Genomic DNA, 12,462 nt, shown 5'->3' on the forward strand with positions numbered 1-12,462 from the left:
GGAAAACATATATTGATTTACCATTGACATTACTGTATTTCTAGAAGACTTGAGGGTATTACCCAAAAATGTCTCATGGACATAGCAAAAGAATGATGTGACTTGATTACCACGTTCACCTGCACCACTTGCAATGTGCTATGCATATAGTCAATGCCCAACAATAATTTGTTCATTGCTTTATTCAATAATTATTCAAATGGCATAACTACCAAACATCTTCTACATATTAGCTTCCTTATCAGCTAACTAGTATACTATATTTATATTTTAGTGAAATGAAGTCATCTGCTCACTAAAACCATACATTTGCAAGGTAGTGATGAATGGAATTTGTCATTTTAGTTTTCCTGTGGTAAGTTTCTAGATTATGTTATCTTTTGGATTTGCAATTTTATAAATTCCCTCAACCTTATTCCTCAACTTTATTCCCTCAACTTTATTCCTGAATTATTAATGATTGCATTTGGGGGAAATGTATATATGTTCTTAACCTTTTTAAAATGTAGTAAATAAGTCCTCACTTTAGGGATCTTTCAAAAGAAAAAAGAAAGAAAAGAACTTTCCAAACATTTTTCTTTATTCAACGTGAAGGACAGCCTCCTCTAATGCGACAATGACCCAATCAAATATGAAACAGCTCTAAGACAGATGGATTTGGAATCTAGGGTCTTTACCATGATATTACTAATTTAGTACATAGGATGCTTACAAAATATTATACATAGTCTTTGTAAGTATGATCTTAAAATTAATTACACCTCCCAGGTGAAGGACTCGAATACAATTAGGACTTTTCATAATAAATACAAACAATGCAACCTAATCATATGTACCCTTATATGAATCTGAAATACAAAATTTTTTAAAGTAAATACACACATAAATTACTTATTTTTCCTATACGTTTTAAGGAAGGAGAATCTAGCATAAAAATGAGAAATTGTTAGGTTGGCCAAGTGTGGTGGTTCACATCTGTAATCCTAGCACTCTGGGAGACCACAATGGGAGAATCAGGAGTTCAAAACAAGCATGAGCAAGGTGAGATCCTGTCTGTACTAAAAATGGAAGAATTATTCAGGTATTGTGGGATGCTCCTACAGTCCCAGCTTCTCAGGAGGATCACTTGAGCCTAAGCACCTGCGGTTGCTGTGAGCTAGCTAATAACATGGCACTCTAGGCTGGGCAACATAGTGAGACTCTGTCAAATAAAGGCAGGGAGGGAGGCAGGGAGGCAGGCAGGGAGGCAAAGAGGGAGGGAGGGAGGGAGAGAAGGAAGGAAGGAAGGTGTTATCCTTGTGACATGCCTTAAAGTTTGTATCAAGGAATGAATTCCTTTAAGTTGAGGGTGTTGTATTTTTGAGAATTGTTATACAATATGGATTATTTTAAACATGTTTTTGAAGATTTTTTTTTAAATTCAGAATATTAAAGGGTACTTTTTATAAGTTCTATACACTCTCATATCTGGGCTACTCGGAACTCTCTTGTGCAAGTGACAGAATGTCAGCTCAAACCTGACATGCCTAAGGAGTCAGACCTAGATTTAAAAGTCAAATGACCAAATAGTCTTTCTTTTTCTATCTCTCTCCCCTGCATGTGTTTATATGTATTTGGAGGGAGGAGTTGGTATCATTATAACCTTTTATTCATACAAAGCTTATATATTTAAGGTGTGCAACATGTTTTGTTATACATACGTATGCATAGGGATGATTATTACTGTCAAGCAAATTAGTATCTCTTTACATTGTGTTTACATGTTGCTTTGTTTATTTGTTCTCTAGCTGTGAATTGTGTGAAATTCCATAAAATGAACAGGAGGCAACACAAACAATTTTTACTATAAATAATTCCAATAATTAGCCAAAAGCAAAGAAAAAGAGAGGATCTCACTGTTGCTTCTCCCTGCTTCAGTGGTGTGGGTGTAATGAGCAAAGAGGAGTCTGTAAATGGAGACTCTAACTGGTTCAACTTTGGCCATTCCTGGATCATATGTCCGTCCCTTTAACCATAAAGAGAAGATATCCTCTTAATAAGAGATTTAAGGGATACAAATGATTTTTGGTTGCAAAGTAGAGAAGTATAAGCTTTTAATATACCCATGACCTGATAAGTTACCCAACAGATAATTTTTCATCCCACACCCCCCCTTTGAGTCTCCAGTTTCCATTAAGCCCCTCTGTATGAGCATGCATACTCATGGATTAGCCCCCACATACAAGTGAGAATATGCAGTATTGGGGTGGGGGGAGTTTGTTCCTGGGTTACTTCACTTAGAATAATGGCTTCAGTTCCATTCGAGTTGCTACAAAAGACAGTTCATACTTTTTAATGGCCAAGTATTATGTCATGGGAATACACACACATATATCCCACCACCTACCACATTTTCTTTATTCACTCATCTGCTGATGGGCATTCAGGTTGGTTCTAAATGTTTGTAATTGTGAATTATGTTTTAATAAACATATGGTCAGGTGAGATATATATATATATACATATGTATGTGTGTGTGTATATATATATATATATGAGACTTCTTTTTCTGTTGTAGATTTTCCCAGTAGTAAGGCTATTGAACAGAACAGTAAATCTACTTTCAGTTATCTGAGAAATTTTTATACTGTTACAGGTACATTCCCACCAACTGTTCACATCCATGCACTAGTGAATGGCAGTCACTGCACTAACCGGAGCTCTCAATTATCTTAAAATCTTTGTTCATTAATATCAGTGTCTGGATGTCATGTGGATCTGTATTTTCCATTTATTTTTCCATAGTGTTTAATCATGGAATGTCATTTCCTCCTATGCCTGGTAATTTGATTGAAAGCCAAAATTTTATGTAAAAGTTCATAGAGCTAATTTGAGTTTCTAGATGAGCTATCTGGCAGGCAGTGGTGGCCAAAGCATAATCAATCTGTTATTTAGCTACTTCAAAGCATATTTAGGCTTTGTGAAGTCTGTGCTTTGTTAAATGTCACTGCTATCATTGGAATGTTTGTGTCCCCCAAGAGTCATACACTGAAATCCTAACTCAACAGGTGCTAATAATAGGAGGCACCTATTAATAACTTATATATAAGGCACCTAATAACTTTGGGAAGTTATTAGATCATGGTGGCAGAGATATCATGAGTGGCATTAGAGTCCTCAAAAAAGACCCCAGAAAGGTCTCTGCCCCCTTCCACCATGTGAGAACATGGTGAAAACATGGCTGTCAATGAGTCCTTCACGAAACCCTGGATCTGCTAGTGTCCTTGATCTTGCACTTGCCAGCCTCCAGAACCTTAAGAAATAAATTTCTGTTGTCTATAAGCTTCCCAGCCTAAGGAACAGCCTGAACAGCAGTCACACTTATTTCAAAGGTTTAGTCTTCCAGAATATCAAGTAAAAGGAAGCCTTGAATGTATAGTAGGTCCCTGGACTCCAGTTTCTGGCCCCATAGCCTCCTGAGTTTTGCTCCACTTTTAACCATCTCAGGAGTCACTTAGACTAGGTAAGTGCTTTGGTAAGAAAAGTGATACCAAATATTAGTTTAATTTTACCCTTCTCTTCTTTTGGCTTTTTCTCTCCTTGAGTACCTCTGTAAGGCTCTTTTACAGGCATTTTCTGAGTTGTTGGTCTGTAACACCTAGTTCCATGTCTGTAATTTCAAATTTCCTGAAAGACGCCTTCTTTAAACCTAGAGTTTTTATTTTTCACACTTCTAAATCTCTTTTATCATTTCATAATTGATAAGACCTAAAATGATACTTATTTTTTACCTAAATCTTTTAAAATATAAAATGCTTATCTTTCCCATTTGAATGATAATATCTGGAAGGTAAAATTTAAATTCTACATTTCTTATGTTCTCTGAAGTGATGAATGATTGATTCCATAGAAATATTGGTGGTGTGATAGGTAGGAGAAGTAGTGAGGTAAGCATTCAAAAGATTAGTTTCCACCAGGCGTGGTGGCTCACATCTATAATTCTAGTCCTCTGAAAGGCCAAGGTGTGTGGACTGCCTGAGCTCAGTTCAACACCAGCCTGAGCAAGAGCAAGACCCTGTCTCTGCATCTTACAAGGGTACAGGTGAAATTTACTAGGTGTAGAATATAAATGTCTTAACACAATAACTAAGAAAATGTCCTGAAGGCTATGTTGACCAGTTTGATGAAAGCATTTCAGAATGTTTGTAAAACCAGCACATTGTACCCCATGATTGCATTAATGTACACAGCTATGATTTAATAAAATAAAATAAAATAGCCTGGCATTATGGTGGGTACTTGTGGTCCCAGCTACTTGGGAGACGAGGCAAGAGGATCACATGAGCCCAAGAGTTTGAGGTTGCCATGAGCTATGGTGCCACAGCACTATATCCAGGAAAAGAAAGTGAGATTCAATCTCAAAAAAGAAAAAAATAATTAGTTTCTATTTGCAGTCCCAACCTGGTAAGTTCCTTAACATCTCTTACCCAGAATTTCTACTCTTAGAAATCTAAGCTACATGTGCCCATAAGGAAATGAAAGCAAATATAGTCCACTGATCAGGTCTGCACAATACTAATTTGTTGTAATTTTATTTATCTCTGAAGGATTTTACTGATACCCAATGCATTTATATAAATATGTGCATGTGTGTCTATCATGCTCCTTTACAATAAACAATTTGTCTGTGTCAATGAACGTGTATTTGCATTTTCTCCAAATGTTGAGTTTTCAGTCTATGAGAGCTTGATGAGGCACATTCTGCTGAAAATCCCAGCCAAAATTCTAAATGCCCCCGCCAAGACTATTCTACCATTTTATGCAGTGTGGAATATGTTTTGCAACAAGTGTTTACGCAGCTGTGCCCTCTTTTTCTGCCATTTACTTTTTGTCAGGCAAACAATATTGATGCTACAAGATATCTAGAGTATGTGAGTGATAATGTGGGATCTCTTTCAAAGTAAAGAAAGGAAGTTCATCAGAGTAGATGTCAAAATGGAAGATTTATTTGGCTTGAGCTGCCTTCTGGGAAATAATAGAGAATATTGAAGGGTAAAGACTATCAGAAGATTTGAAATTTGTGTAAGTCCTCTGACAAATGAGGAGCATCATAAAAATCACTGCATTGTAGAATCTGTTAATACGGTAGCAAAAAATAAAAACAAAATTAAAATATCAATGATGCTGAATTATGGGCTCCCTAAAGACCAGGAGCCATGCCCTATAAAATTCATTTGTGTACCACAATATTATCTAGTTAAGTGCTTTGTTTGTAATCCAAGATCATAGGCCATTTGGTGAATTGAGTTGAAGTGACTGTATTGTGATCAGATATTTAAATTACTTATTCTTATGCCTGAAATTTCTCTCGAGAAAATCAGCAGAAAAATCCGAAGCAATCATTATCCTTGAGTAATACAAAAAGTCATGTAAAAAAACCACCCACCTTTAAAATAGATATACTTATATGTTAAAATAAACACACTGCATGACAAAAATTAAATTAAATTAAATTAAATTAAAAATCACTGAAGCCTAACCAAATATTATATGGAAGGTGTCTGAGAGAAACTAGGGCAGAAGACCAGTCATGATCATAGAGGATGTGAAGAGAAGAAATAACAATTGCTAACACATGGAACTAGAACACCTCTCCATGAGCCTAGGCTACCAAGTTTTATTAGTGCTCAGTAGCACTGATTCTTCTGGTGCTTCTGTTTTAATGTATGCTTCTCGATGTGCCAAATTTTCACAGCTTGCGTGTATGGGGATGTTCACCACCCAAAAGAAAGCTTTAGTTAACAATGGCAATCACTAGAAACAAAAACTAGCACTTATATATGTTTATATTAGCAAATATCATATTTTAAGTAACAAAAACAATTTCTTGACAAATACGGTGACTTGCATTCTTTTAGAACCCTAGAACTATGTAGCTGCATCTATTAATATATTTACATTTATATATACACATATATGTGTCATGAAAAAGTTCTAGAAAACTAAATACTGTTACGGACTGAATGTTTGTGTCCCTCAAAAATTCATATGCTTCAAACCTAACCCCCAAAGTCATGGCATTAGGTGGCAGAACCTTTGGGAGGTGATTAGGTGATGAAGGTGGAGCTGCCACAAATGGGATTAGTGCCCTTATTACAGAGGCCCCAGAGAGCTCCTCCATGTGAGGATACAATGAAAAACCAGGTGTCTTCAGCATAGAAGACAGCCCTTACTTATCAGAACCCCAACCATGCTGGCACCCTGATCTCTGACCTCTAGCCTCCAGTGTGAAATAAATGTCATTTAAGCCAGTCAGTCTATTAACATTCTGTTCTAACAGCTCCAAATGACCCTTATGTCAAAGGAAAGGGAGTAGATGGTGGTGAGGAAGGTGAGAAAAATAATATTAAATTTTTACAGGCAATTCATAGGCAATTTTAAATGCAAGTTCATAAGCATTATTTGAATGTAACAGTTTATATTTAAATATAGACATACATAAAATAAAAGGTCATGATATCTATTGTTCATCAATTTGTGGCTTATGGAACCATCCAATATTAATTCAAATTTTACTTTACTCTTCTCATCATAATAACTAATGTTCTAAAATTCAAAAAATAAATGTAATAATAATTATAACATTTTATTTATTGCCATAGCTTTGACAACACATGTCAAAAGGCACATTTATTTAGACTATCCAGGCAGTATTATTGCTAAGCTTGATGGTATTGTCTTATGCTCCTACCATCTGAAACCTGCTCCTCTGACTCACTTCCTGAAGAGCAAGCAAATTCTTGTCAAAGAAGAAAAAGAAAAGTGAAGCTCCATTGAAGATAACACTTGTTTGTTTTTATTAAATCCACAGGATTTTTATGCCAGAAAATGTACATAAAAGCCACATTGTTCATATATTGCTAAACCTTTTATAGAATTATATTCCCTTGTGTAATATGAGCTAGTTTAAAAAAAAAGAAAACCTTTCTGTGTTTATTTCTGTGATATAAAATTACTTCCTACAAACTTGACCTTAGATACACATCCTGCGTTTGTCTCTCCTTTTTTTTTCAAAAATGTGAAAATGAGGGCAAATGTAATTTTTCTAAAGTATCAAAGGGAGATAGAGAAAAGGGTGGTTTTCACAGTGTGGTATATTAACAGTGGCAAAAACTGAATGCCAGCAGCAGGTAAAGTCTATGGCCACTGGAGAATCATTACAAAAACAGCATCATCACAAAAGATGGTTCAGTTGTTTCAAGTCATATTGAAACCACCAATAACATGACACATTTCTTCAATCTAAAAAGATAAAGGAGATATTAAAAATCATTGAATATCAAAAATTATTGTTTCCTTTAATGTGTTAAAATTTGCTTTCCCAGATTTGATGATGAGCTTCCTACTCACTGAGAGAATATTCACCTAGAAATGGCCAGAGCTGTGAAGTCCCCCACTAATCATCATTTCACTCTCCCACCTCCCCCCCAAATCAGTATTCACTAGTTAAGAATTATAACCAGGTCCAGCGCCTGCTCAGCCAGGAATTCTATTAACCCTGTGTAAAGAGAATGGAGATTGCCTCTATCCATGTGTATTCATAAGCCATCTTGAAGTGAGCCTTGGAACCAAGAAAACGAAAGACAGCCTTGGACCATTCATGCATATTCAGCCATCAACTTCACAGGATGGCAGCCATAGATTTGTCCCATGGATTCAGTGACCTTTGATGATCTAGCTGTGGACTTCACCCCAGAGGAGCGGACTTTACTGGACCCAATTCAGAGAAATCTCTACAGAGATGTGATGCTGGAGAACTACAAGAATTTCGCCATAGTAGGATGTCAGCTCTTCAAACCTAGTCTGATCTCTTGGTTGGAACAATCAGAGTCAAGGACTGCACAGAGAGTTCTTCATGAATGGAAAGTGCAACTTAAAACTAAAGAGTTGGCACCTCAGCAGGATTTTTTGTGGGGACCAGCCTCCAATGGGATACTAGTGGCAGGAAGCCACAGTGGAGGGGAGCTTAGCAACAAGCAATGTAGAGACATCTTCAGTGAACACTCATGCCTTAAAACACATGTGAGAACTGAAAATAATGAAAATGTATCTGAATGTAATGAGTATGGATTAGACTTTATTACTCTGCATAAGAAAACCTCTACTGGAGAGAAACTTTCTGTGTTGAATCAAAGTGGAAAAGCCTTCAGCCCTACCCCAGATGTCTTCACACAAGATAAATCTTTTGAATGCAGTGACTATGGGAAATCCTTTATTAATCAGTCATACTTTCAGGCACAGAAGGAAACTAACAATGGAGAAAAATTTCATGAATGGAAGGAATGTGGAATTTATTCCACAAACTTTGCTGTGCATATGCAAAATCACAATTCAGAAAAACCTTACAAATGTAAGGAATGTGGAAAAGGCTTTAGATATTCTGCATATCTTAATATTCACATGGGAGCTCACACTGGAGACAACCCCTATGAATGTAAGGAATGTGGGAAAACCTTCACTAGGACTTGTCAACTTACTCAGCATAGAAAATCTCACACTGGAGAGAAGCCTTATAAATGTGAGGAATGTGGGAGAGCCTTCACTGTTTCCTCATGCTTAAGTCAACATATGAAAATCCACATGGGGGAGAATCCCTGTGAATGTAAAGAATGTGGGACAGTTTTCACTAAGTCTTCTCAACTTACAGAACATATAAAAACTCATACCATGGAGAATCCCTTTGAATGTAAAGTATGTGGGAAATCCTTTAGAAATTTCACACGCCTTAATGATCACTACCGAATTCACACTGGAATAAAACCCTATAAGTGTAAGGACTGTGGGAAAGCTTTCACTCAGAACTCAGACCTTACTAAACATGTACGAACTCACAATGGAAAGAAGCCCTATGAATGTAATGAATGTGGGAAAACCTTTGCTAGATCCTCTCGCCTTAGTGAACATCTAAGAACTCACACTGGAGAGAAGCCTTTTGAATGTGTCAAATGTGGGAAAGCATTTGCAATTTCCTCAAATCTTAGTGGACATTTGAAAATTCACACTGGGGAGAAACCCTTTGAGTGCCCAGAATGTGGAAAAGCATTTACACATTCCTCCAGTCTTAAGAATCACATGCGGACACACAGTGCCAAAAAGCCATACACATGTATGGAATGTGGCAAAGCCTTTAAGTTTCCCACATGTGTTAACCTTCACATGTGAATCCACACTGGAGAAAAACCCTATGAATGTAAGCAATGTGGGAAATCGTTCAATTATTCCAATTCATTTCAATTGCACAAAAGGACTTACACTGGGGAGAAACTTTATGAATGTAAGGAGTGTGGGAAAGCCTTCAGTTCTTCAAGTTCCTTTAGAAATAATGAAAGAAGGCATGCAGATGAGAAACTATCAGTGTAAGGAGTGTGGAAAAGCTGAAAGGTGTCCCCATTCACTTCTGAAACATGAAATAACTCAAAGAGGAGAAACCATGTGAATGTAAGGAATGTAGAAGCACCTTCACTTATACCTCAGGTCATGGTGAAAATGTATGAATTCACAGTGGAGAAGACCCTATGTCAGCAGGGAATGAGGAAGCGACTTCACTAATTCCTCAAGCCTTATCTTGCACATCAGAAATCTTGGTGGAGAAACTCTGTGAATGTAGAGAATCCAAGGATTCTACATCCTTTCCTAATCCTACAAATTTTAATATGCATATATGAACTTACATTAGAGGAAAAAAACCCTATTAATTTTAATGGTATGGTGCAAATGACCCCACTACCTATCCAAAGTCATATTTAGAATCTCTGACCCGTATTTTTATAGTGTAACTGTATTTGGACATAAGGCTTTAAAAGAGATAAGTAACTTCAAATGAGGCTGTTAGGGTTGATTCCTAATTCAGGATCACTGGTGTTCCTATTAGAATAGAACATGAAGGAAAGATGTACACACAAAGAAGCCCCTGTGAACCCACCAGAAGGTGGCCCTCTGCAAGCCAGGAACAGAGGCCTGAAACAGATGTTTCTGTTCTGGCATCTAGAGGAAATCAACCCTGACCGCCATCTTGATATTGAACTTCAAGAATTGTATGCCAATAAATTTTTCTTGGTTAAGTCAAAAAAAAAAAAAAAGGATTATAACCAGAAGACTTAATGTTGACCAAATAGTGACCAATTTCTCAATATTATTTGCTTCTTCTTTAGCTGTTTATATATTTTAATGAAAAGCCTCAGGTTTTGTTTAAATTATACTGTATTCATCAGTTGCATTACTCTGAACAAGGTATTTAACTTCTCTGGGCCTCCATTTCTCATAAGCTAAATAGAAATAATAACAGCCTCTACTTCACAAGATAATGATAAGCATTAACTCAGCTGACATGTGTATGTGTTCAGAGAGGCACCTGGTACATAATGAACACTCAAAGCATGCTGTTGTTTGTTGCTATTGTTGTTCACAGAAGGAAAGGACCCCAAGAAATCAAATATCTGGCTTGTAAGTATCCCCTTTTCACTTGCTGATATGACCAGTGGAAAATATTAATTGGAACTGCCTGAAATCTAAACTTAGAGATGAAGAAAAAGTGATAGCTCACAGATTCCAAAACAACATTCTATTCCAAAATAAGTCCAATGGACTGTATTGTGGTCCCATTGTGTTCAATACACACACACACATATATATGTATATATATTCATATATATATATATATATAGTTTTTTTTTTTTTTTGAGACAGGGTTTCACTCTGTTGCCCTGCATGAAGTGCCATGTCATGGAGTCATAGCTCATAGCAACCTCAAACTCTTGGGCTTAAGCCATCCTCTTGCCTCAGCCTCCCAAAAGCAGGAATTAAATGCAGCATCCAGAATATTTGGAAAAAACGAACACAAGAAAAAACATCCTTGAAGAGTGGGATTCTGTCTAGCCAATCTTTGGCAAAATAGTTAACTAATTACACCTTCAAATTCAGAGCCACATTCAGGATTACACCAAAGAACACTTTATTTATTCTGATGAAACAATCCTTCCATGAATGCCGCATTGAGTATTTTCTTAGTGGAGTCACCTACTGTGTTTTTTCCACTGCATACCTATTTGTCCTACTGACAATTTCACCAATAAGATCATCTGAGAAAAAGAGCTGAAATTATTCCAGTTCAGTTTTTGACCAAGCACTTTGAGGAAAGGTGAATCCCTATTGTGTGATAGAATACAAGAACATTATAAGATCCCCATCACCATTGCAATAAACCTTTCACCTATTTGATACAGGTTAAGTATTATCATCATCGTCTTCATCACTAGCTTCAGATTCACTGAAACTAATATCATTGCATATAGGAAGAGTTTCTTCATGCTCATGTTCATCATCAAACTATCCTTCAACCTCATTGTCCTCAAAAATTCACATTGCAATATCATCATCAATTATATGCCTTCTCCCTGCCATTTTTCTCCAAGCACAACTGCATAAATATAATGCATGCTCACCTGTTTGCATCAAAACACACGGGCTGCCAAGAAATAGAAAGAGTACAATTTGCTCTGTTCGGTACAATTGATATTACATGAGGAAATGTGTCAAACAGACTCAAACAGCAAAACAAATGCAAAAAATCTGATATTGGAACAAAATAGGAAAATCATTTTATTGGGCAAGGTCTGACATGGGATGGGAAAGGGTTTAATTTATAATCTTTCTGTATTTTCAATGAAGGCCTTTAAATCTATGAACTTTCCCCTTATGACAGCTTTTGCTGTGTCTTATAGATTTTAATAGTTTGCGTCCCCTTTGTCATTCAGTTCAAAGAATCTTATTTCCATCTTCATTTCATTCTTGTTTCAACAATCATTGAAAACCAGATTGCTTAATTTCAATGGCTTTGTTTATGTTTATGTATTTCTCTTTTGATTGATTTCCAGTTTTTTTCCACTGTGGCCTAAGTAGGTACATGATATGATTTTACTTCTTTGAATTTGTTGAAACCTGTTTTGTAGCCTAACATATCATTAGTCTTGGAGAGTGTCCCGTGTGCTGCTGAAAAGAATGTATGTTCTGTAGTTTTTGAGTATAATATTCTGTAAATGTCTGTTAGGTCTATTTGATTTAGGGCTTGGTTTAAGTCCATTGTTTATTTATTTTCTGCTTTGATGATTTGTGGAGTTCTGACAGTGGGGTACTGAGGTCCCCAGCAATTACAGTGGTGCCATTTGTTTCTTTGCTTAGCCATAGTAAAATTTGCTTTATGTATCTGGAATCTCCTGTCTTGGGCACATAGACTTTCAGAATTTTTATGTCTTTTTGTTGTATTGCTCTCTTCAGCACTATATAATGATCCTCTTTGCCTTTCTATATCTTTGTTGGCTTAAAGTCAGTTTTACCTGATATTAAAATGGTTACACCTGGCTCGGCGCCTGTGGCTCAAGCAGCTAAAGCACCAGCCACATACACCTAAGGTGGCGGGTTCGAATC

General features: G+C 36.5%; 1 protein-coding gene across 1 annotated transcript; it reads left to right on the top strand.

Annotated features, from left to right (window-relative positions):
- Positions 1 to 7,634: 7,634 nt before the first annotated feature.
- Positions 7,635 to 9,788, top strand: LOC100949451 (zinc finger protein 266). The gene is given in 2 exon segments (XM_012805105.2): positions 7,635 to 9,386; positions 9,388 to 9,788. Coding segments are annotated over 2 exon segments (1,785 nt in total). The 5' UTR covers positions 7,635 to 7,689; the 3' UTR covers positions 9,476 to 9,788.
- The last annotated feature ends 2,674 nt before the right edge of the window (positions 9,789 to 12,462 follow it).

Source organism: Otolemur garnettii, unplaced genomic scaffold, assembly GCF_000181295.1.
Source record: "Otolemur garnettii isolate 467f Iridium unplaced genomic scaffold, OtoGar3 scaffold00036, whole genome shotgun sequence".
Classification (NCBI taxonomy): domain Eukaryota; kingdom Metazoa; phylum Chordata; class Mammalia; order Primates; family Galagidae; genus Otolemur; species Otolemur garnettii.